The following is a 26424-nucleotide window of genomic DNA, read 5'->3' on the forward strand; positions in this document are numbered from 1 at the left end:
ACTTGAAAGATTGAACTTTTCTTTAAAATGAAGTCAGTTGATACCGATTTTAAGTATTTTAGTGTGTGTGTTAACTTGTATGCCAAAACTGATGTTAATTTTAGTAGCCTACATAATGTGATAAATAAAATGAATAAAAAATACTGCATGTTGAATAAATATCTACATTTTTACACAAGGCACAGTCCTTGTTACACACTGAAAGTATGCTAGTAAATGGCACCTTACATAAACTAAGAAAAATACATAAAACTTTGACAATGTTGTAGTAAGAAGCAAGTGAATATCTTGTCAGTTTTAGAATGTGTTTCAGGTGCCATAGAATAAAAAAACATCATATAAAAATGTATTTTATGTCAAATTATCTCCCATTTTCTACAAAGCTGCCCCTTTTAGGTTACACAACTGTTTTGTCATTATATAAGTGAGCTATATAACACACCAATGAGGCCTCAATCCTGACGTCACGTGCTTCTTACGTGAACGAGAGCGAGGCAGACGGTATCACACTTTCCCGTGTCAGTGCGGATCGAGTGGGAACGTCGCAGCTGTCTCCATTTTATTAAAACAACTGATTCACGTTTAATGTTTCTACTAAATGTATACGACATGGACATCCTCTAGAGTGATCGGAATGTAAGAAACTCGGAGAAGGACCGCTTTCAGGGGAATTCTAAGCCAAAGAGTTCGGGAGGATTACGCAAAGTGACGCTGCCGGAGACATTGAGTCTTACATAAAACTAATGGGTCATCTAATCTTTGGTCGTGAATATGCTTTATTCGGAGAAATCAAGAAACTCATCATCATCAGCACCGATGTCGATGTGTGAAAATCATCTTTCAACTTTTTCTCTCGTCGGTTGCTCACTTGTTTGGAGACTCCTGATTTCAAAACAAACCCCAGCGAACTGATTATTTTGAAGGCATAAGTTATACGTTTGTATCTTTTTTTTACCTTACAGCCTTACATGAAGACATTGCTAGATGTGTTAGGTAGTAAGCAGTGTTTAGTTTATTTAGTTTATTTTTTTATTTTTTTATTTGTTGTTGTTTTTTTGCTTTACCGGGAAATGAGCCGCCAGTCATGTAACTTGGGCGTTTTGTTGGGCCTAGCAGTGTGTGAATGGGAACTGAATAGTGTTTAAAAACATTTTAGACTTTGGTCTCGTGGTTATTTTTTTCAGTATTCGTATGACGTTAAAGATGGTGTTTTTGTGAAGTAACTAAAGTAGGACTATTTGTTTTTAATGTAGCCTGGATTTCACCAAAGCTTTCAATCGAAGCCCTATACGTTGTACTTTTGTCCGCTTTCCTAAAAATCATTAGCATTTTTATGCGGTGTAGCAGACAATGGATGCTGGGATTCAAAACCACACCGAACACTATGTGCACGACCTCTCAAACCCGACCGCGCCGGGATTGTGTGCGGAAATGCTCGGGGTTGCGGACGAGGCGTGCCGGGCCGGAGACTTCGATCTGGCCGCGGAGATCTATACCTCTCAGCTCGCCGAGCTCGAGCACACTGACCGTGGCCTCTGCCTGCGGAAAGCGGACGCTCTGGCCCGCGGGGGACGCATAGCCGACGCGCTCGACTCGTACTGCATCGCTGCAAATCTCCAGGAACTGAGACCTGATGAGCTGCAGATTTTAGTCGAAGTTATAGCACGTACGATCCGCATTAAAGAGCAGTGTGACAGTAAGGCAATAAGCGTGGCTTCCAGCTCAGAAAGCAGGTATTTTGAGAGTGACGAGTTAGACGATGAACAGAACTTAGACTTGTTTTCGTGCTGCCTTTGCAAGTGTTTATTGACGGAACCGACGTCCTTGGTGTGTGGACACACTTTCTGTAAGCGCTGTCTGGAAGATGACCTCACGAAAGAGTGCAGGAGCTGCCGCTCGAAACCCAACAAATCACCCAGACAGTTTTCTGCGGACGGACTCCGAGTGAACGTTATTATAAGTGGCTTGATTGAAAAATGGTTCAATTCGGAAAGCAAAGCGAGGCGATACTGGTTGGAAGGGGAAGGTCTTTGGAAGAAACAGGACGTATCCAACGCAGTACTGAAGTTCAACACAGCGATTGAACTAGGTAAGAGACTGTTACATTTACGGCCTTTCACCCAATTTATCGCAATGGGTATTTTATAAAGAACTGACCTACTTTCCGAGACTGTCGAAACGGCCACAGGGGGCGACACTGCGTCTCGTTCTCAATGATGACACTGTTCTGGAACAACGTGACCGATATCATTTACATAATCCGGTTAAATTCGGTTTGGATCGGAGTTCATTGAGCTGTCAGGTAGATTTGAATATGTGTGCAATGTTTAGTTCATCGCAGCAATTAGCAAGCAACAAAAGCTTTCTTGTTGGTTTTCTTTTTTTTTATTTTATTAACCCAGCCCCACAGCCTTCTGCATATGTAGTGCTTTCTGTCTGCAGAGTCAGGCACGATATTACTAAAACTGAAGTAATACAGAACATTTGTACAGAGTTTGTAAATTAAGTGTCGTTTTGTTTAGGTGGATGTCAGACTCTTAATTTAGGTCATATCTGGGCTTTTCAAAAGTAGGTCACTGCATTGGACCTGCTCATTGTTTTTAATGTATGCGTGTCTAATTTCAAAGGCTATTACATTCCAAAGAATAATAATAATCTTTATAATAATTTAATAATGTTAAATAGTTTAATAATGTTCATTCAGAATCACTCAAACAGAACCATTTCTGATGAGACACACAAATGAAACGGTCCTAAAAAGAAATTATATATATATATATATATATATATATATATATATATATATATATATATATATATAATTATTTTGACCTTTTTATACATTTTTATTTTATCATACACAGCAATAACAAGTTTTTCATTACATTAAAAGTCTATTTACCAAAACCTGTAAACCCCCCCAAAAATATATATATTTTAGACAATAAATATTACATATCACATAATAGTAATTGATTTAAGAAGTAAAAATTTTCCAGACAAGACAGTTCCAGACAAGATTCTTGAGTACAGTACAAAAATATTTGCACTTGATGAGGACGCATTAACCTAATTTTGCCTGTCTAGACTTTGGATTCCAAGCTGTATGTATAAGAGATGGTTGAATGCAGACATGGATCCAGTAGCAGGTCACTCAAAGAGACGGCATTAAGCAGAAAGCTGAGCTTGTGTCTCTCATGAGCATCACTGCTATATTTATGAATTACAGTATTGGCAGAAATATCTTCGGTCTTTCACATGGCTGTACGTAGGCGTTCTGTGGGCTGCATGTTTTCCTATCTCACAATATGCTCCTTAGGCAGTTAGACAGTAAACACATATGTTGCTTGCTTGTCCAGTACTGGCACACAGTCTGTCACAGTCTATGACTTCAGAGACACAGCTGAGTCATATCAAATCCTGTTAATGCTGAGAAACATTGCTCTCGAAAATGATCTTACTGCTTAACCTCCTCCTTAATAACTGGTTGACATGAAAAATGTTAACTGATGGATCTCAATCTCTGCGTTCTTGGGCCTCAGTTTTTTTGCTGTTAAGAATCCAAATCGCAATGGTATAGCACAAACACACATAATGGGTTCGGGTTTTCTGTAAATGGGTAAGAGAGGTGAACAAAGAGTGAAAATATAACAGGAGCAGGAGGTGGCAGGATATAACCTTGTGGGAGCAGGAGGGGGCGGGATGAAAAAAAAGCCAGTCCCACGCAGACCATCACCATTGCAACTTGTTCGCACTTCATGTCACACGCAACTTGAACATTTTGGATCTTGAGATATGAAAATCACTCTAAGCAATATCGCAATTCGTAATTAATGTTGGTGTATCATGCTGCCCTGGACTGAACTGTGTTTGTGTCATTAAAACACAAATATAGTTGCAGCCAAGAGTGGGATGTTTAGTGCGACCCACTAAACACCCAGTGCTTTGGCATATTGATGCCAAAGTTTGCCTGGGCCATTGTCGGCTCACACAGAATACACTGCATCGGTTTGCTAACAGCACCATCTATTGGTAAAATATGATACGCCAGTAAATTATATTACTAGTGGTATTTGACTAAAGTCCTCTTAGGATGGATTCAGCTACAATTATTTACACTCACACAAGTGCTCCCAAATATATTTTTTGGGGTTGCCCAGATTACATTTCAGGAGCTTATGTGACAAATGATTGCATTTTCTCCGCTCACATACTCTCATCTGGACTAAAGGTGAAGCTGTCCAATATTTTTGTCCTCTCTGCTATTTATATTAATTAAACAATTAAAAAAAAATTAGTCTCTTGTAGTTGGCCACGAAGTTTACATGCATCTCAGGAGGGATTTTGTCCCACTTTTTTGTAGATCCTCTTCAAGTCATTAAGGTTTTGATGCTGACATTTGGAAACTCTTAACCTTTAGCTTCCTCCACAGATTTTCTATGGGATCAAGGTCTGGAGACTGGCTAGGTCTCTCCAGGGGTTAAGTGCACCAGCTGGACGTACATCCGGTTGTAATGTAAAATGCACTGTAAGCCGTGCATAGAATTTATACCAGCTGCACCATCTTTCTTGGAAGGGCAGTATAGTCTAAATGCCAAATATTTAATGGCTAATTATTTGTAGCCTGTCAGCCATCCAACAATAAAGCGGCCATTAATACCTCTTTAATTCCAGAACTAAAGTACTGGGACGACTTTGTGCAAACTATATTTCCCAGTACCATTTAAAAGGGTGTCATTTACACCAACAGTTGGTACTAAAACGTGATGAAGCAGCAGCAATGCCGTTTGTGCGTGGTGTTCAACAACAAAAAAAAAAAGACAAAAATAACAACTTTAACAACAGGATCATGGAGGATGTTGTGCTAAGAGCTGTGTTTTTGTTGTTTTGTGGGTTCCACAATAATAGACATGGAATACTGATATAAGTCATTAAATGGAAAGTCAACTGACAGTGCTACATGTTGTTGAGACTGATAGAAGAAAGCAGAAAGCACCATAGATAGTTGATACCATGTTTACACAGTATAGGTTTACACATCGGTTTAAATAATGAAGGGTGAAGCAGTGTTCGGACTCATTTAGCCAATCAGCTTGCACTTATGGCGCTGATAGTTCTACTCAAAAGTAGGGATGGGTGATATTGTTTGCGATATACCATTGAATTAGCAATAATAACAATAAGTCTGTATTTTTGGGATTGTTCATGTCTGAAGTGAAAACAAACATTGGGAAAGGTGGACATGAGGCTGAGGAGGAGCTTGTTGTTAAGCGAGGAGGCCGAATAAATTATGCTGAACAATGACATGATGCAGCAAAAATGTTGGCAGTGTAAAAGCATCTAAAAGGGTCAGGGAAAGACAATACAACCATTTCAAGGACTGACAGCGAAACACTGTTTAGCACTGCAACTCATGTCTCCGATTAAAAGAGGTGGTTTATGATGGCTGAATTCACAAAATGGCCTCAAACGATTAGCAAATGAACTGCAGAGCGTTATGTTTTGTAATACAGGCACAAGTTACATGTCGCCCTCTATGATGTAAGTTAACCTATTCAAACAGTGCTGCACGAGCTCGTGATCTGTTTTTAGCCAAGGTTTAAAGTCCAAATCGGCACTAAAAAAGTGTTACTCGTCAGCTGCTAGGTAACTGTTTCATGCATTTTTAAAAGACAAAAAAGAAAATTTATATAATACTTACAACAGCTATTAATGCATATTATAACATCACACATAGTGTTCAAATTAGTATCTGAAATGTTTTTAATGTTTTCAAAGAATTCTCTTCTGCTTGATTTGAATTATTATGTAATTGTGTGTTCACAGTTCACAGTTGAACACGACTTAACTTCTAAAAGGTTAACGTGTTTTAGCCACACCTATCTAGCCTACAGTCTCCTTAAAATTACATAGTTAAATTCCTGTTCTGTTTCTTTTTAAAACCCTTTTTCCTCCTCCACAGAGCCCTGTATATATCAGCTCCTGGCTCGGCGGGCAGAGCTGCTTATGGAAATGAAGAATTTTGGCCAAGCCATCAAGGATGGGGACGCCATGTGTCAACTTCGTCCCCAGTGGCCAAAGGTAGGAATCCATAAGGAAACACGCATACACAAACCATGGCTCCCTGGGCCAAAATAAATATTCTCTCTTAAAGTAATTTCTATGAAACCAACGCGGTGTACAGTTTTTCCCTTTTTAACTAATTATCATTTCGAATAAACGTCCACGTAAGATGTGTGTGCATGTAAATGGCCACATCTTTTCCGCATAACTTGCCTGTTCTGTCAAGTAAGGCTGGTGGGACTCACTAAATATTCATGGCTATTGTCGCTCCGAAAATCATGTTTAATCAATATATTGTTTCTCTATCTATCTCTCTCTCTCTCTATATATATATATATATATATATATATATATATATATATATATATATCAGGCTTTTTGAACACACATACACCAAAATGAAAGTGATTAATCAGCGATTGCTAGCTTTAATCGATTGCATTTTTTGCACAATTAATCGACAATTTAATCGATCATCTCTAATCACAACTAAATCATGATGCAACAGGAAAAGTGATTGAATAATAGATTAGCCACATTTAATCTATTAATAAGAAAAGTGTGTACCAGACCTGCTTTAGATTATTTAAAAAAGACAAGGTCATGCCAGTGCGACTGCACCAGTCTATGGTGGTTTTCTGGATATTCGTCTGTCACTTTGCTGACAGATGCACAGGTCAAGTATATTGATAAGTAAACAAACAGAAGAGAAAGAAAACGTTTAATCATAATTCAAGCATTTTAACTTTACTGTAAGCATGTTTGACATTTTAAAGCAAGCACAATAATTTATGAATAATTTACCCCAGTGTCATTTCTGAACCCATAAAACAGGCGTTGGCAAGTCTGTTTAACTGGGGGCCAAAAAATAATTATTATATTATACTACTTGATTATAACTACTTAAGTCTTTAATTATCCTGAACATAGTCAAAGGATTTTAACTGAAAAATGCAACTGGTGTATTTTGTAACTGGTAGTGAGCTGTTACTCTGTTAAGTCTTATAGTAAGACGGTCGTTACCAAAAGCCACATATTGTTCATGAAAAATGTGTCAGTGTCTGGTAGAGTAGACTAAGTGAGCAGAGTGGAGTCTCTAATAATTTAATAATCTCTCCAGCTCTGCTTTGGGTTCAGCATTTCCTGCTCCACTCTGTGCTCACTACCTTGTCTCTGTGACCAAAGAAGGTTTGAGATATTACAGTTACGTTCACAATGTATAATAAAAGTGCACTCTGAACATTTTAGCTGCATCTAGTGGTGAGATTGTAAATTGCAACCAAAAGCCAATTAAAACCTATCCACAAAGCTGCAGAGACAAATCTTTACTAAGGAATAGAGAGAAGTATTTTTAATTTAATTTTAAATAATTGTACTTTTTTCTCTCTTCACAGGCGCACTACATTAAGGCTACAGCGTTTAAGAGCGCTGGCCGCAATGAGGAGGCTCTACAAGAGTATTTCTACTGTTTGGCTCTGAAATCTGACTGGATCGCTGTAAAACTGGAGGCCCAAAAGGTATATTAAAAATAGTTTTCATTTTAAAGTTTAAACCCTTAGTTTCTGGGATGTTGAACTTTTCATTTTTTACTTTGGTATAACTTTTTCTGTGTATTTACAGATCTTGAGTCACATGTTCTCTTCGGTCTTTGCAAATGATGGTCTGGCCACGTCCATGCAGCCCCTTCCAGCAGGACCCTCCTCTCGTATCAAACCTTCATCACTTCTCAGCTCTCTTCACTCCTCTCTTCCTAGAGATGGAGCCAGGGCAGGCTGCTCCAAGGTTAATGTGCGCAGATAGAAGTTATTTGAACAGCTACGTTAGATTCATAGCATAGATCACAGCACCAGCAAATCTAAAACTGTTTGTGTGTGTGTGTGTGTGTGTGTGTGTGTTAGGAATCAACAATCAGTTGCAGCAAGTTCAAAGATGGGAACTCTTCTGTTTCACAAAGATCTGAAAACGCAAACTCTGGCCTGTGTTCACTTTTTGTTCAACCAGTCCTCAAAAGGAAATGGACAGAAGATGCTAAGGCCTTTGAGCCACCCAGTAAACAGCTTAAAGAAGGTATGTGCTTTAAAACCATGATGAAAAATACAAATATTGTGAAGAAATAATTAATATCTGACTAAGATCTGTGGCTTGTTAAACAAACTCTCTCTCTCTCTCTCTCTCTCTGTCTCTCTGTCTACATTCTTCATTTCCAGATAAGGCATCTTCATGTAAAACCCTTCCTACCTTTTCTGGGGGGAGGCAAGTTCAATCACAGCTTTTGGACAGTGCAGACTTTGAATGTTCTCTCTGCATGAGGTGATAAACTCTCTGAAAATAAGAATAGTTCACACCGTAGTTACTGATAATTAACTCACCCCCATGTCATTCAGAATGTCTGTCTTTCTTCAGTGAAAAGGAAATGTAAGGTTCTTGAGGAAAACATTCCAGGTTTTTTCTACACATTTTAAATTTAACAGGTACCAATGGGTAGAAGGTGAAAACTGTGTTTTCAAACAGCTTTAAAGGGCTCTTATTATTTTGTAAAAGTAAAATAAATGTATCTTTTTTTTTTTTAAAACTATAAATTCTCATTGTGCACTAGCTCTGAGGTGTACCAAACTGCAATTTGGACTTTCAACCCATTGGTTCTCTTTTTAAGTTAAAAATAAATGACCTTTTTGGATGACATGGGGGTGAATAAATTGTCAGCAAACTTTGATTGTGGAGTGAACTAATCCTTTAACTTTGTAGATATCTAAATCCTCCTCCCTAATGTATTATTCCAGACTGTTTTATGAGCCTGTCACTACACCCTGTGGACACACGTTCTGCCTCAAGTGTTTGGAGCGCTGTTTGGACCACAACCCTAACTGCCCCCTGTGTAAAGAGAACCTCTCCGAGGTAGATATCAGTGCACTTGCAATATAGTCTACACACAGATATAAGGATTGATTCTAATTATTAATTTTGTTGGACCATGGGGCATTAAAATATCTTCTGAGTTTAATAGAATTACTTTGCTTTCTTTTTTTGTGTGTGTGTGTTTTAAACACAAAGATCCCAACTTGATTTTAATCAAATCTGATTAAAAGAATAGTTGAGAGTGACCAAAAAATGACAATTACCCTTTTTTTCACCCTGAAACCATCCTAGGTTTCTATTTCTTCTTTCAGACGAATACAGTTGAAGTTGTTTTTTTTTTTTTTTTTTTTCCAAGCTTAGTAATTCAGGTAGATAGTGTCCATTTATTTTGCAGCTCCGTAAATATCCATAAGTACTGCGACATGAAACTAAGCTATACGCCTTCAGGGGGGTTATCACAAGTCCTCTGAAGCAGATCGATAGGTTTTTGCAACAAAAATATTTCTAGTTTTAAAATTATAACGTAAATGATTGACTGACCACAGAGTTCCGGCTTTTTGGCTGACTTTTGACTCAATGACGTCAGCCAAGAAGCCAGAACTTGCCACTCAGTCAATCAGTTATTTTCGTTATAATATTACAATTAACAACTACTTTAGGTTAGTTTTACATCACAGTACTTGCAGATATATCCGATTTATGAAGCTTCCACGAGCATTACCAAGCTTGGAAAAGCCAGAATCAATCACTTTTATTTATTTTTGTTCATCTGAAAGAAGGAAGTAATTATACGCCTAGTATGGCTTCAGGGTAAGTAAACTATAGGGAATTTTTCATTTTGGGTGAACTATACCTTAAAAAAAAAAAAAAAAAAAAAAAAAACTGAACAATGACATTTAAAGATATGAGACACTGACAATTCCTGTGACACTCTGACAATCTTACTATATCTTTTTTTTCTGCAGTATCTGGCGACTAGAGCATACAACAAAACATTTCTAATAGAAAAACTATTGCAGCGCTTCTTTTCTGATGAGCTAGCAGAAAGGCGAAAAGTACATGAAGAAGAGATGAAAGAATTGTCAAAGTAAGTTGGCTATGGGTTTAATGGTTTTCCTAATGTTTTTCTTGTTGTTAATGCTGTCAATGTAACATTATTATTGTATTGCGGTCATGTACATATTTTTTTTTTTTTTTGTTTCAGCTTAAACCAGGAAGTGCCCATCTTTGTTTGCACTATGGCATTTCCTACTATTCCCTGCCCACTGCATGTGTTTGAGCCTCGATACAGGCTTATGATTCGCAGATCTATGGAAACGGGAACCAAACAGTTTGGCATGTGCATTGCTGATGAACTAAAAGGGTAAGAGACATTTGCAGCATGGGTCTGGATTAAATTTTGGAAACATCTGTTCTGTTTTGCATTTCAAAAGGTTAATACATAAGTAACTGTTATGTTTGTCTTTTTGTTTTGTTTTGAATTGCAGTTAAAGTTAAAAAGAAATATGTTGTGAGAATTTGTGGGGTTTTAATTCTATTCCATTGCATCTCATATGTTTTGAAATGCAGTCTGTGTGATCGGTGCTTCTGCTTTTTGCATTGTTTTTTTTTACATTTCAATGGATCAAAACTTTAATGTTTAATTGACACACAGTGGTTTAGATTTTTTTTAAATATTTGCATAAGGTGTACAATGTTAAAGACCACCTTCAAGTTTTAAAAAATTCCAAATTTCAAAAGATCCCATGCAACATTTTCTGTTTTTGTAAGAATTAGCAGTATAGCGGCACACACATTCATGTGTGGCATGATTTGCTGGTTCTATTTGGTTTGGTATTTATATCCAGAAACCAACTCCCACACCCCTAAACCTAACCATTGCATCTCAGAAGCGTGCCAAAGTTAGTTGCCATTTCATGAGGTCAGGTAATTCACTTTTGCATCTTCTTAAACAAGTAAGCAAATACAGACACATCGTCAAAACGGCTGTCTTGAAGATTATCCAAATTTAAGATGTAATGGCAGTCAGTTAAATAAACAAACAGTTTAGAAAATATCACTCACTGCTCTTAACTAAAGAATTGTCAATTTACTTTATACAGTAATACAGATTTCATAAGCACAATAAAATGCTGTTTACTTGGGTAACTTGTATCCTTGTATCTCTGAGGGCTTAGATAGATAGTAACTGTAACTGAGGTGAGAGTTTTCCTGCCAAAAAAAGAATGATTCACCCAGTTTAAACCAGTGTACACTCCGAATGGACATGGAGCACCTATAACATGCTTAAATGTTTGTGCCAAATTTGTTCCTGCATCTCGCCAGAAGATGGCATCCTATGAATCAAATTAGTCTGTTTTTCATATAGGTATACATTTTAATTATTAAATCATTTAAGTCACGTTTATAGATGCTAGTTTAGAGCACAAACTATGCAAAAGTGGCAGCCCTTTTGGTGCACTCAGTGTCCGAACTCATTCATTGCTTTAACTACACTAGTGCACTGATGTAGGGAAAGGTACAGGGTATAGGAGTTGTATCAGTGTATTCTTCTGTTTGATATGGTTCAGTGCTTTGACACAATCTGGATTGTTAAAAGCACTATATAAATATAAGTGATTGATTGAAGATGATTTTGAACACAACAATAGCCTGAACTGAACAAATTCAGTCCTTTTCACAAACGTTTTTCCTTACTGAAATTCAAATTAAGCTGAAGAACATGCCTTGTAGTGTTGTAATGGTACACAAAAGCAAGGATAAGTAATAAGATTTAGATAAAGGACTTCAGTTAAGTGCATGGAGGCCCTAATGAAGTTAATTGTAAGTCTTTGATGTGGAAATCTTTTCAAGTAAACTTAACCCCATTACTTTAGTCAAAAAGTGTCCCAAAGCTCAAAAATACCTTCTTAAATTCTTAAAAGCTTGTTCTACTTCCTGTTGGTAGTTGTGAGCATTATGATTGTTACTTGCAATAAGTCACATCCATGCCTTCATCAAACATACATCTTAAATTTGAACTACATCAGTCAACATGTAAAAGTTATAGCATCCTTTTTATTCTTTTTTTTTTTTTTTTTTTTTTTTTCTCAAAAATGTCCTACCTTCCAACCAAACCACTAAGTATCATAAATCATTAGCAATTCATCATCCTCAGTGTCTTGGCATTGTGTTGACTGAGTTTGGTTGCATTCACATTAATTCTCTAGGAGTATATAAAGGTTTAAGGTAAGACGACTTCTGTTGAACAGAACATATGACATGCAGTGCAAAAGTTATTTAGTGTGATGAGTCCTATATTTGCATTGGGTTTAGTACATGTATACTTTCATAGCTTTGAACCCTAATCAGAAAAAAGTGTGAATGAAGTGCCTAACATCTTGACATGGAGTTAAATATCTGAGGTATGTGGTTAACAGGTTTGCAGACCATGGCTGTATGCTGGAGGTGAGGGATGTCAAGTTTTTTCCTGATGGACGCTCTGTGGTGGACACCATAGGCATTGCTCGTTTCAGAGTGCTCAGTCATGGCCAGAGAGATGGATACCACACAGCCAAGATTGAATATTTGGAGGATAAAAAGGTATAGAGAGTTTTTTTTTTTTTTTTTTTGCAGTCTGAGCACAAGTCCAAATGAAAAATGGTGTATTTTGTGTTTGTGTGTAAGAGAGTGAGAAAATGACAATCACCAGTCTTCCACACTGACGATGTTTGTGCATGTGTTTTCAGGCTGAAGGAGAGGAGTTGACAGAGCTTCTGAAGTTGCATGACTCTGTGTATGATCAGGCTTTGGGCTGGTTCACCTCCCTTAAAGATGACATGAAGAACCAAATCATCAGCCACTTTGGGCAGCTGCCTGTCAAAAACTCTGATCCACAGGTGAATGTTTGGAATTGAATCATTGTTTATTCTAAACTTTTCTCTAAACTTTCTGCTGCTTATGACACTGTTATTAAATTTTTATTTTAAAATTCTTGCATTTTGCCCTTATAGCAGGGGTGCTCAGTCCTGGTCCTTGCGATCGACAGTCCTGCAAAGTTCAGCACCAGCTCTAATCAGACACACCTTAAGCAACTAATTACAGTCTTCATGATCGCTTGAAAATGAAAGGCAGTTGAAGCTAAACTTTGCAGGACAGGATTGGGCACCCCTGCTTTATAGGCAAGTTAATGTTGTCATTTTTAAAAGGGCAGGCTATTTTAAACGTGATGCCTGTTACAGCTCTTATAATAGTTTGGAAGAGGGCATGATTACCATGGTGTAGCATCTCCTCTTCTTTTCAAAACAGTATGAAAACTTCTGGGCATCGAGGTTATGGGTTTCTAGAGTTTTAATGTTGGAACTTGGTCCTATTTTTGTCTGAAAGAAGTTTCCAGCTGAAGAAGTTGTGGTCATCTTTGACATTTTTTCATTTAATGATGCCCCAAATGTTCTTTAAGTGAAAGATCTGGACTGCAGGCAGGCCAGTTCAACACATGATCTCTTCTACTATGAAGTCATACTGTTGTAATAGTATGTGTTTTGCAGTCTCCTGCTTAAATATACAAGGCCTTTCCTGAAATGGATGTAGTCTGGAGGGGAGCATATATTGCTCTTAAACCTTTATATACCTTTCAGCATTCATAGTGCTTTCCAGAAAAATACAAGTTGCCCATATCGTATGCACTTATGCACCCCCTATACATTCAAGGATGCTAACTTTTGAACTGAACACACTGGTAGGTCTTCCTCCTCTTTAGCCTGAAGGACACGTTGTCCGTGATTTCTAACAACGGTGACAAATATTGACCATAGAACCCTTTTCAGTAAAACAGTTATAGTACCTGCACACTAATGAATCATTAGTTAAGGTCTAGCAAATAGTCAATTCATCCTTTATAAAACATTGTTCCAACATTAATAGGCAATAATAAGCAGTTTACAAACACAGCTATACATGTTTTGTTCTTGTTTTAGATTGTACATTCAATGCTAATGTTGTGTTTTTTTTTTTTTTTTTAATTGCTCAGGATAATCCCAATGGTCCTGCGTGGTGTTGGTGGCTGTTGGCTGTGCTACCGCTGGAAAACAAGGCCCAGCTGACCATCCTCGCCATGAATGCTCTTAAAGATCGGCTGATCGCCATACGCAGGGTCCTCATTTTTGTAACTCGTAAGCGCCCTCGATGATAAATTAGGTCTTGATCTAAATGAGATCATCTACATCAACCCATAGTATGATTCAGGAATGCTGATTTAGGCTGGAGTCCCTGAGGTTTCTTCCAGCGGCCATCTTCATTGTAGCACACAACCCTCACTAGTTACTCAACTGTCATGTTCAGTGAAGAAGAAAAAAAAATAAAAAGCATCTAAATGTTAATTTAAGATCATCAGTTAGCAGTGGTGAGCTAAACTGTAGTCATGCTATGAAAGAGATGATCACTAATGGCCTACGTTAGGAAGTTCTCATTTAGTTCAGGTGCTGTCAGACCAGTTTAACAGTAGCATCAAACATGGGAAACAGTGGGAGGTTTTTTTTAAGCATGTTCGGTCTTTTGGAAATAACACCTCTGTTTTGTGCCTAGATAGTATGACTGACCAAATGCTTCTCATGGGCTTGCAAATATCAAAACTGGCCTTATTGTGCATTGGTGAAACTAAATCCACATGCTTCAGTTTGGAAATGAGCAGTCACTTCCATATTGTAAAAGATGATTAAAAGAAAAAAAAAAATCTTACATAATTTAATATTACACGTACTGCAGCCCTGCTTTGTCTATATATTTTTCTTATATACACATTTAGATGTCTGGTTCGTTCAGAAACCGTAAACTGTCAGAAATTATGACATTTTACAGACATCAATTTAATTTTCCCCCATGGGTTTAAAAGGACACACACTCCTACCTTGAATACAGCCTTAATGATATTTAGTAACAACGACAGGTGTTGTTTTTTATATTTCAAGGGAATGTTTGTGATTTTTGTCATGAGGTGAATATTGATTGGAGAAATGTAAACATTCAAAATGAGTAATTTGTGAACTGGAGCCAAATTGTGTGAAGTCCTACTATCGATCATGTTTAAACGAGCGCCAATTTTTATGTGTGACATGTAATGTACATGTAGAGTGCAATGTGTGGATGGGTGGCTTATGTCTATATGATAATCTTTATAGACTATAAGAGGCCTTTGAGCATTCACACTCATTTTCTTAATTGTTATTTTCTCTGTGATTTGCATGTCTTGTGTATTTTCATTATCAACCTTTTCCTGTGCAAATTACTACTTAAATGCTGCATTTTTGATGTAAATTTGTAAATCAATATGAAATAAATCCTATTTTATATTTTAAAGCAAAAACAACCTTTTTCCATGTGCCATTTCAGAGCCATGAGCTGAATGAGTAAAGTCTGAGACGGTCATCACGATGTATGTTAAAGGAAGTAACACTACGTGCTATGATGTTACTCATACATGTCCCTTTTATTATAGATTGCACAAATTTTACATGAAATGTGATAAATATTGCTCCGTTTCCTTTATCTTCCTTTGTGTTTGGCAGAACACAGAAATTCATGCAGGATTGAAAGTTGTGAACTCTTCTTTTATGACAGGCTAGTTGCTAATGCCTCATTAGACAAGAAACCTTTAACCTGTTCTCATTGTTAAATTTATTTTCAGTGTGTAAAAAATGATGCACCTGAGCTTGACCATATCGTATATTTGAAAATCTGATAGACCCTTTTACAGTATGCAAGTACTTCAGTGCATTACAGCACAGCATATTTATTTTTTAAGCTACAGGCGAGTCAGTCTCTTTTGGTCTTAAGTTTTAGGACAATTTTGATAAAAGAAATGGTTGATTACTGCATACCAGACACTATACATAAATTTAAGATATTTATGCACAACAGATGTATTCTTTACAGAGTGGGCACTTTTTCTGTACCCAACACACTATACCCCTTTCCCCGTTCATAAAATCTGAAAATCTTCTTAAGGGATGATGCTACGTATCTCGCAGGGTACCTGCTGGAAGAAGGAGACTCTAACATGTTCTCAGCCCCAGCAATTTGATCACCAGGATTTTTTTTCTTGTTGTTTTTATTGTTGTTTTATCTATTGCAGGTGACTGCAAATCAGACATTTGAGCCTCTGAGAGTGCAAAATGTATGATCTAAACTAGCATTTAGTACCCATGTAGTACCCCTGACATCACAGGGTCCTTAAATGTTAGTTTAGAAATCTTTCCACATGCATGGGTGTGTTTGGCACCATTAACGGCAGCAATACTTCCAGCGGTGGTGGTGTAACAGCATCAGATGCAGGAAGAGGTAGGCGGCTCAGGGTGTCAGTGTTGCCCATGTCCTTGCCAAGTATGATCAAACTCATGTCAATACAATACTCTGATTTGTTGAGAAATTGGTAGATTTGTTCGTAAATGTGAGCCAAAACAATCACAGTTAAAAGAACCAAACACTTCAACTACTTCAATCTGTGTGCATTGAATTTATTTCATACATAAGTTTCACTATTAAGTTAACATACTGAAATAAATGAACCTTTCCACAACATTCCGATTTATTGAAATGCACCTGTATATACAGCTGTGATATCAATAATATTTATTGATATAGCACTTTTAACAACACAGATTGTATCAAAGCACTAAACATAAAGTAAAAGAATACAACGATAGGGATGTATAATGACAAGATTGAACTATTTGTTATTAAATGCAGAGACGGTCTCTGTAATAAATTCGATGATAATCACTAGAAGTTAAGTATCCCCAACAAAGCAAGCCAGAGGAACCAAAGCCTCATCCATACAGAATAGAGAAAAAAAACCTTGGGAGAAACCAGACTCAGTTTGGGGCCAGTTCTCTGACCGGACGCCCGGCACTTAACTTCCAGTTCAATTGTAAACGTAGCTGTGTTAGATAGTGTAAATGACTTTGTTTGTGTGTGTGTGTGTGTGTGTGTGTGTGTGTGTGTGTGTGTGTGTGTGTGTGTGTGTGTGAGCGCATCTAGGTGTTCTGGTCTCTGATGAACATAATCTCTGGGTGCTGATCCACCATCTAGTCTGGATACAAACTGTGAAACAGAACAATAAAGAAACTAATATTAGCGTAGATGCCATTCTTTTACACAATGTCACAAGTACATTGTATTTTAGGAGTAGTGTTCCCGGTTCCAGCTGATCTAATTAATGCAGCCTAAAAATCCTTTAATAGATTTGAATAATAAAAGTGTGTTGGTGTGTTATGTGTAGGCTAAGTTAAAAAGATGTGTCTTTAATCTAGATTTAAACTGACAGAGTGTGTCTGCTTCCCGAACAGAGTTAGGGAGATTGTTCCAGAGTTTAGGTGCTAGATAGGAAAAGGATCTGCCACCCGCAGTTGATTTTGATATTCTAGGTATTATCAAATGACCAGAGTTTTGAGAAAGCAGCAGATGTGCAGGACTATAATGTGATAAGAGCTCACTCAAATATTGAGGAGCTAAACCATTCAGGGCTTTATAGGTAATTAATAAGATTTTAAAATCTATTCGATGTTTGATAGGGAGCCAGTGCAGTGTTGACAGAACCGGGCTAATATGATCATACTTCCTAGTTCTAGTAAGGACTCTGGCTGCTGTGTTTTGGACTAGCTGAAGTTTGTTTATCAAGCGTGCAGAACAACCACCCAATAAAGCCTCAATAATCTAACCTAATCTAACCTAACTGATGATGAAGAATTAACAGTGCAGCCATCAAGTGTTAGACTGTGTTCTAGATTATTATATGTGGGGTATATGTTTAGGTCCAATAATTAGCACCTCAGTTTTTTCAGAATTTAGCATTAAGAAGTTACTCATCATCCAGTGTTTTATATCCACTATGTATTCTGTTAGATTCTCAATTTGATGTGTATCACCAGACTGCGATGAAATATAGAGCTATAGAGTATCATCAGCATAGCAGTGAAAGCTAACACCATGTCTCCTGATAATATCTCCCAGAGGTAACATGTACAGGTTGAAAAGTAACGACCCTAGCACTGAGCCTTAAGGTACTCCATATTTCACTTGTGAGCAATATGATACCTCCTCATTTAATGCTACAAACTGGTAGCAGTCAGATAGATATGATTTGAACCATGCTAAGGTGCTTCCTCTAATGCCAACATAGTTTTCTAGTCTATCCAAGAGAATGTTGTGATCGATAGTATCGAATGCTGCGCTAAGATCTAATAGCACTAATAACGAGATAAAACCACGATCAGATGATAAAAGCAGGTCATTAGTAACTCTAATGAGAGCAGTCTCAGTACTATGGTATGGTCTAAATCCTGATTGGAAATCCTTGCAGATACCATTTCTTTCTAAAAATGAATATAGTTGTGAGGATACTACCTTTTCTAGTATCTTTGACAGAAAAGGGAGATTAGAGATTGGTCTGTAATTTACTAAGTCTTTGGGGTCAAGATGTGGTTTCTTAATAAGAGGCTTAACTACAGCCAGTTTAAAGGTTTTGGGAACATATTCTAATGACAATGATGAATTAATGTTCAAAATAGGATCTATAACTTCTGGAAGCAAATCTTTTAATAGTTTAGATGGAATAGGGTCTAACATACATGTTGCTGGTTTAGATGATTTAACAAGTTTGTAAATTTTTTCCTCTGCTGTAATAGAGAATGAGTGTAATTTTTCCTCAGGGGATATGTAGTTCACTAACTGATGTGATACTGTAGCTAACGGCTGCATAGTGACAATTTCATCTCTGATAGTATCAATCTTGGAAGTAAAGTAATTCTCGGAGAATGTTAGCACCTGTTCACGTTTTATTTTTTGTTAATTTAGTCAGTATATTAAATAAATGCCAAGGGTCGTGTTTGTTTTCTTCTAAAAGAGATGAAAAATAATCAGATCTAGCATTTTTTAATGCTTTTCTGTACAATAGGATACTCTCTCGCCAGGCAATACGAAATACTACTAATTTAGATTTTCTCCACCTGCGCTCCATTTTCCGGGCTGCTCTTTTTAGGGTGCAAGTGTTTTCATTATACCATGGAGTAAGATTGTTTTCTTTCATCTTTAAGCGTAAAGGAACAACTGTATCTAAAGTGCTAGAAAAAAGAGAGTGCATAGTTTCTGTTATATCATCAAGTTTTTGTGTTGCATTGAATGTGCTAAAGAATTGAGAGAAGTCAGTTACTTAAAAAGCATTCTTTTGTAGTGGAAGTGATGGTTCTACCATGTTTGTAATAAGATGCAGAGTTTACAGTTTTAGCTATACAGAATTCACACAAGACTACATAGTGATTTGAAATATCATCACTTTGCTGCAGAATTTCAACAATATTAACATCCATTCCATGTGACAGTATTAGATCTAGAGTATGATTTCTACAATGAGTAGGTCCAGAGACGTGTTGTCTAACCCCAACGGAGTTCAGAATGTCTAAGAAAGCTGATCCTAATGCGTCTTTTTTATTATTAACATGGATATTAAAATTGCCAACAATTAAAACTTTATCTGCGGCCAGTACTAACTCAGAAAATCAGCAAATTTTTTAATGAAATCTGTGCGGTGCCCTGGTGGCCTGTATACAGTAGCCAGTACAAACATGACAGAGGATTTATCACTAGCACATGATTCTATAGATAATGTTATATGCAGCACCAAAACTTCAAATGAGTTATACTTAATGCCTGCCCTTTTAGAAGTACTGAGAATATTGTTATACATTGTAGCAACACCTCCCCCTTTACCTTTTAAACATGGCTCATTTTTATAGAAGTAATTCGGGGGTAGACTCATTTAAAGTAATTCATTCATCTGGTTTTAGCCAGGTTTCTGTCAAACATGGCATAGATGTGGAATCAGTGCCAACTGAGTTTGGGGACCAAACCCAAAGTCCTGAAATTCCTCAGAATATTTAGCCAGTATTTCCTCTAAGGACTATAGCTGTACTCTGTGTACTCCTTTAACCACTATGCCTAAGGGCATCAAACCAGTCCCATTCCAGCAGACAAGGGCCCTGGCTTCTCATGACAAAGGCAGTGTGTTTTGCATTGCTTTGTACATTACTTCCACAAAATATTTTTCCTTTCACGTCCAAAATTGCTTGTGACCACTGTTTTATTACTCCACTGTCTGCATGCATTTCAGCAGTTTGAGAGGGCTACAGTGAATAAAAAATATGCCCACTAATCAAGGAGCATGGGTGTCCCTTATTTTGCCTCACTGAAAGCAGCAACCCTACCTGGCTGCCATACATCTTGAGGCAGTGATTCTTGTTGTTGATGAAGTAGAAAAGCATTTAACAACGTTGTTTTAGCGGCTAATGCCTTTTCCACTGCCTCTTTAAATGTGAGCATGGGTTCAGCTGGTAGGATTCGGTATAGAGCCTTATACACAACACAGCACATGAATCTATCACGCAGCATTGCATCTAACTGATCTTCAGAACCTGGAATGTTTCTTTGCATCTCCCTTAATGTCATTTGCAGGGTCTTTCTATGTATTCTTCAAAAGCTCAATAACTTAAGCATTCATTAAACTCTTTAATACAGCCAAGCATATTCATGATCAGTGAGCATTCATGAGCATTGTATTTTGTTCACAACTTCTTCATCTACTTATCTGCACAGTCTGTTCGAATCCGCTCATCAGCAGTGTAAGATACTTGAATGACAGGAGGAGGCTGTTGTAATCTGGAAACTTACTGAATTTAATCAAAGCAGGACAGAACTTCAGCCAGCACTTACAACATTCTAACCCCCACCCCCACACATTTGAAAAAAATAAATACAAAATTAGTTTAAGGCTCATTATTTTGACCAGGAAAGCCAATTTAGGTAAAGGATTTTCAGCACAGTACAATGGTTTATGTTTAGTTTTTAGCATGGTATACAATTTTGATTCTCATGTTCTTCCTATTCAAGTAAAAAGATATGTCAGCATCAACTGAAAGCTGTGATGTAATGTGTTGCCATTTTCAACACTCATAACATCATGAGATGGAATCAGTGTCTTACAGTTTGACAGAAAGGTGTGTTTGGAGAATGATTCAGAAATTATGCAAGAATGAATTTTCATGCTTGTCAGTGTTCACATTCAACTATTAAACATTTCCCACAACAAAACCATTACTGTAAGAATCATTTAGTTTTTAGCCGTTAATAAACATAAGTACTAAGCCTTTACAACTGGTGAGAAAACAATATGAAGCAATTTAAACATTTCAAAGCATAATTTAAAATAAGAATAAGGACCAAGCCCAACCCAACTCTTGACAAACAAAGTATGAAAGTAGATTAAAAAACCTGCAATTTCTGCTTGTCCGTTGCTCTACAGATTTTAATTTGCCCGATGGCCATCTGGGAACTGGATCAGCATTAATGCTGACTATGCTTACTGGCAAATTGCCTTGCTAAGGGCTCAGTGATCAGCTCAACTGCGTAGGAAGTGATCAGAAAGAATGAAATGGGTGTGAGCCTGAAGGACTCTATGCCCCTACTGACTGTGCTGCATTCCTCTTCACTTGTAAACATACACTTCCTTAAGCACTTCTCCTGTGGGGATTTGACCACCATTATTTTGAAGTGCGATTCACTTCGTCAAATGGAGGCAGATCCCTATTTGGGCAAACCAATAATTCCTTGATTTTGACCAAGGGAGCAGGTTAACACATATGTCACAGAAGATCACATTTATTTCCACCCCACACGTCTCTTGTTTATGTTAATTAATTTTAAATTAACTACATGTTACGTGTTGCTACTAAAGGGGTGGATTTTCAATCCTGCTGTATTATGTCAGACAGGGAAGTACAAATCCAGAGTGGATAATCTAAGCCATCTGGCTAACTGGTATCTATGCCATGACAGTATGTAAGGTAACTGTAACAGACAATAATGGTCATGATAAAATTGTTTAAACAACATATAACGTGATTGTGTAGGAAATGTGGGATTAGATTTCTCAAGAAATCCTGCTGTTGACTGATTCACAGCAAAGGGCAGGGCAAACAAACAGGGTTTCTTAGAAGACTCACAGTTTAGACAGGCATTTTAGAATGACTGTTGGTGCATTATTCAAGTCTATCAACCAGTTAAAAGACAAAGTTAACACTAATAATTAAGCTCTGCAACAGAGCTCTTTAATAATTCAACAAGATATAAAACAGCCCTTTTGCAGTTACATAAAGTTATTAATTTTTTCATGTTTAACTGAGTGTAATTTTAAAGACTGACAATCTGTAAGTTGCATTTGTTGGTCACATATGGGGGTGTCTCAAAAATGTAATCATTATAAAGCTCTTACATTTCTGAAATGAGACTGCATTTCTCATGCAGTCTCATATACCAAATAAAGTCATTGTAACATTATTTATGCACATATTCTTAACAATCTTGTAATTATGTATTCACCTAAATAATAAATTTAAAAAACAATTTTCAAAAATATCATTTGTGTGTAACTAAAGTTGATTTTAACTATTTCGAGGGAGGAACCGACTTCTCACGACACCGACTTCCTGTATTTAGCTCTAGAAAGTAAGATTCACTTCAGTGAATCAATGAATCGGTTCGTTCTAGTGACTTTTTTTTTTTTTTTTTTTTTTTTTTTTTAAAGGGTTCACTGACCCACCTATTCTTTTGAGCTATCAAAAGTGAGAGTTTAAAAAGTATGTTAAATGCATTTTGTTAGCACGGTTGAGTACAAGGCTGTTTATTTATTTATTTTATTTTATTTATTTATTGATCCCATTATTATGAGGTAGACCTACACATCAGCAATGTTGTTGATTTACATTATAAATATAAAGAAAATTGTCCTCACGTCACAGAACAAATACAAAACATATTAATGTAAGCTATATTACAGTGGGAAGATTTAGAAACAGCTTGAGATCGGCTCCACCGACTCCTAAAAAAAAGAACCGTTTAAAATGATTCACTTGCGAATCGGACATTGCAGGGCACAGGGATCTCCTGCTCCAATCCCATCCAACTCAACATGAATTGTCAGCGTGTGTCCTGCTTTAGAGAAATGTTGCTATAGTAAACAAAACGGACACAGGTATGAAGTTACGGCCGACAGTGTGAAGAGTGGAAGTGAATAGTATTGTTACAGCAAATATTATACAAATGAAAGATGGCGAACGACTCTCCAGCGAAAAGTCTAGTAGACATAGACCTTTCTTCACTAAGGGTGAGTAGCCTGTAGCGACCACATTAGCTTGTTTTCGTTGTCTTTTGCAGTCAATACCGATGATTTCAGAATCCACAAACGTATCGTAGTCTTTGTTTAAACGAGAGAAAGCGTTAAAATCATAATATTTATTTACGTTATATGGAATGGCCATCGTTTAAGAGTTTCGATCTTTCCTTTGTTTGAACTCCACTAGCATACGTGTTAAACACATAGCATGTAGAACTTTATTTATTAAATCCGTAGTTCTGATTTATACTGACATACTTTCGCTGTTTTTATTCGTACCTTTTGTTTTTACTCTAGGACCCAGCCGGGATTTTTGAACTGGTCGAAGTGGTTGGAAATGGTACATATGGTCAAGTGTACAAGGTTGGTTTTTAAATCTAACTTCAAATTAATATTTTTTAAAAGACGTTATTACATCGAAAAGGGGCGATAAGACGTGTCGTTCAAAGCTAGGGGGTGGTTTAAGAACATAGCATGGTATCGAGCACACTTGTGGAAGCTGAACTTCTTTGTCCGTAATGTTGCTTTACAGCTGTGTTTGGGATCAGAGGTTTTCAGGGTAGCCGGTCTAAAAGTATTAAATGACGTTTCAAATTAAAATAATAAGAGTCGTCAGTATCTTAAATTTGAAAGCCAAAACTCATAAAGAGATGTTTTTCACGGGCTGAAAAACAGCAGTCATGATACTGCCTTATATCACTTAAAGGGATAGTTCACTCAAAAAAGAGGATTAGCCTGTGTTTTACTCATCCTCAAGGCTAGGGATGGGTGAGACCTCTTCATTTGTTTTCAATATGATACCAATACTTTTAATGGCCAGTATCAAGTAAAATGTGTAATGATATATTTTAAATGCATTTGAACATGATTATAACACTATTCGGTTATATTTTAATTATACACAGTTAAAATATGTTTACTGTAGTGGAACACTATGGAAATCTACAAATACTAGTGTTAAACTTTGGTCACAGTAAAACCATGGTTCATTTTCATAAGGGATTGCCAGCGATAGCCTGTTGCATGCATAATTATTTATTTTTTTTATTTTGAGATTGTATGATTTATTAACATTAAAAAAAGTTCAGTATGAACTTTTAATCTTCAAATTTAAATGTATTGCACAAACTAGGATGCAGTTTCAATTTGTTTATTTATAATACTTCACACGTATAGGCCTATGTTTTTTTTTCTGCATTGTTCTGTGCAAATGTTTAGAAGGCAGCAGAATGAAAACATGACTATGCAAAGCAATCAATTAAATATAAGGGTTAGTTTACCCAAAAATGTAAATTAGACCGTGCTACTAACGGCACTGCTTCTGGTTACCACAGTTAGCAGAAGTGAGAGAAAAGTGTTTTACATTTAAGGATATTCATCTTTGAAAAATGCATGGATTCACTACAAAAGGCCGTAATTCACCTCTGGAGCCGTGTAAGGCAAGTTTTATTACTCATGTGCACACTTTTATTTAACATGTTTTGGACTGTTAAAGGGAAACACCGGCCCACTGTAATGATGGAGCTCAAAAATGCCAGGACAATTTTTAATGTAACTTTCTATCATATTTGTATGAATGAATAAAGTCACATACACCTAGGATGCTTCGAGTTAAACACAGCTTTGGTTTTTCATTTTTGGGTGAACTAATCCTTTAATTATGTATGGCTTCATACAGAGGTGAAAAGGAAAGCTTAACTTTAGTCATTTTAAAAGTTGGATATATTAAAGATAAAATTTGGTTTTAAGTTTGGTAAAGAACATCATGGCAAGTTTTTATAGAAAAAGAAACATGGTGGAGGATCAAACACATTTTTGTGTTGCTTTGCTGCTTCTGGCAGTGGATGCCTTGACTGTGAGAATTGTATCATGAAATCTGATGATTACCAAACTATTTTATTGCTCAGTGGTCAACGTAGTGGTCATTGTCAGAAACAACAGAGGTCATGGGTCTTCAGCAGAACACTATGTTTACATGCACACGAGTAATGCTGTTATTTCCAGTAATCAGAGTATGGGCTTAATCGTGTTATGATGTTTACATGTCAAGAGCAAATATCTTCAATCTCATTTACATCTAATTTCCATATTCATATTATTCATTAAGAATTAAGGGTTAATTTTTATACTGTGATATATTTACATCCCTCTACAAAGGATTTTTTTACGAACTCTAAAAGAGCGCAGGTGTGTTACCTAATCTGCTTTTTTAATTTATATTACATCTAATGCAATAAAAATGTGATGGCAATTTGTTTGCCTGTACACTGCTGTCGCATTCTACTTCCATTTCCTTCCATTTTTGGATGAGGGTAAGTAACTGGTAGTGGTAGTCTGGTGCTGGTAGTCATTTCTAATCTGAATATGTTCTTACTTCAGTGACGGATCAGACGGATTACAGCGTAATTAAAACACAACAGTCTTTAATAGTGAAACAAAGGCAGCACACAGTATAACATCAGTTACGGCTCTTTCACTTTGTTTGGCATGCTCGAGATGAGTTTTGTGTTTTGCCTTTGTTTAACTGCGCGCCAAAATGAAGTTATGGTGCCGGCTTGGAGTTATATGCTGTCAGTCAAATCGTTCATTAAATATTCTCAATTATGTTAAAAACCTACTTTTGCAAGCTACTCCCAGGTTTTCACTCAATCTTGATGAATCCACTACTGAACAATTCTCTGGACTCTCTGGATCTAGAGAGTCCAGAGAATTGTTCAGTAGTCTTACCCTGGAGGTCCAATGCACTGCAGAGTCTAGCTCCAACCTACCTGTGGTTTTCTAATGATCCTGAAGACACTGATTAGCATGCCTGAGTGTGTTTAATTAGGGTTGAAGCTAAACTTTGAGGTTTTGAGGTCCAGATTTGAGGATCCCTGCTCTAGATCAATAATGATCAAAAAATGTTGAATTTTGTCATTTGTTCAGCTATAATAGGGTCAGTTAAAAAGGGGCATGGCCACATATACCCTAAAACCTACAAAAACACCTTTGTGGTAGTATATAGAACCATAAGAGGTGTCATATAGCACTTTATTGCAGAGATTCTTTGGCTTGTTACTATTGGGGAACCTCTTTTTGCTACTTTTTGTATATCATTAAAAATAGGAAGCATGATAGCACATTTGTCAATGTGTTACACAGAACCATTAGATGTACGATAGATGGGCCAGTATGCTTCTATATGATGATTTTACTTAAGATGAATGATAACTGATCAATTCTTACCAAATTGCATCTTCAAAACATCACATTTCTGTGCTTAAATGCTTAAGCCATCTTTTCTTTGAACTAAACTTTTCTCTTCCTTC

The 26424-nt window shown here is 36.8% G+C and overlaps 2 protein-coding genes across 5 annotated transcripts in view; both read left to right on the forward strand.

Annotated features, from left to right (window-relative positions):
- The first annotated feature begins 479 nt into the window (after nucleotides 1-479).
- lonrf2 (LON peptidase N-terminal domain and ring finger 2) lies at nucleotides 480-15259 on the forward strand. 2 transcript variants are annotated; one of them, XM_043244016.1, is made up of 12 exons: nucleotides 480-2089; nucleotides 5963-6081; nucleotides 7458-7580; nucleotides 7684-7851; nucleotides 7962-8130; nucleotides 8271-8373; nucleotides 8844-8958; nucleotides 9885-10006; nucleotides 10124-10282; nucleotides 12339-12501; nucleotides 12648-12797; nucleotides 13928-15259. In XM_043244016.1, the coding sequence occupies exons 1-12, from the start codon at nucleotides 1351-1353 to the stop codon at nucleotides 14084-14086; spliced, it is 2289 nt and encodes a 762-aa protein (XP_043099951.1). In that variant the 5' UTR covers nucleotides 480-1350; the 3' UTR covers nucleotides 14087-15259. The 2 variants fall into 2 exon arrangements, with proteins under 2 accessions (XP_043099951.1, XP_043099952.1); XM_043244017.1 differs by having other exon boundaries at nucleotides 481-2089; nucleotides 7684-7845.
- A 7606-nt stretch (nucleotides 15260-22865) lies between these two features.
- LOC122348935 (mitogen-activated protein kinase kinase kinase kinase 4-like) overlaps nucleotides 22866-26424 on the forward strand; it is a 39240-nt gene continuing 35681 nt past the window's right edge. For all 3 annotated transcript variants that reach the window (XM_043244825.1, XM_043244824.1, XM_043244823.1), the window contains exons 1-2: nucleotides 22866-23107; nucleotides 23414-23479. In XM_043244825.1, coding sequence (XP_043100760.1) covers nucleotides 23051-23107; nucleotides 23414-23479 — 123 coding nt within the window. In that variant the 5' untranslated portion in view covers nucleotides 22866-23050. The remainder of the gene's footprint in view (nucleotides 23108-23413; nucleotides 23480-26424) is intronic.

The sequence above is a fragment of the Puntigrus tetrazona genome, chromosome 7 (genome assembly GCF_018831695.1).
Source record: "Puntigrus tetrazona isolate hp1 chromosome 7, ASM1883169v1, whole genome shotgun sequence".
NCBI lineage: Eukaryota > Metazoa > Chordata > Actinopteri > Cypriniformes > Cyprinidae > Puntigrus > Puntigrus tetrazona.

Coding starts and splice junctions, on each gene's coding strand:
- lonrf2 (XM_043244016.1), top strand. CDS start 1,351: ATGGATGCTGGGATTCAAAACCACACCGAACACTATGTGCACGACCTC. Junction 6,082..7,457: donor TTCGTCCCCAGTGGCCAAAG/GTAGGAATCCAT, acceptor CTCTCTTCACAG/GCGCACTACATTAAGGCTAC. Junction 12,798..13,927: donor TCAAAAACTCTGATCCACAG/GTGAATGTTTGG, acceptor TTAATTGCTCAG/GATAATCCCAATGGTCCTGC.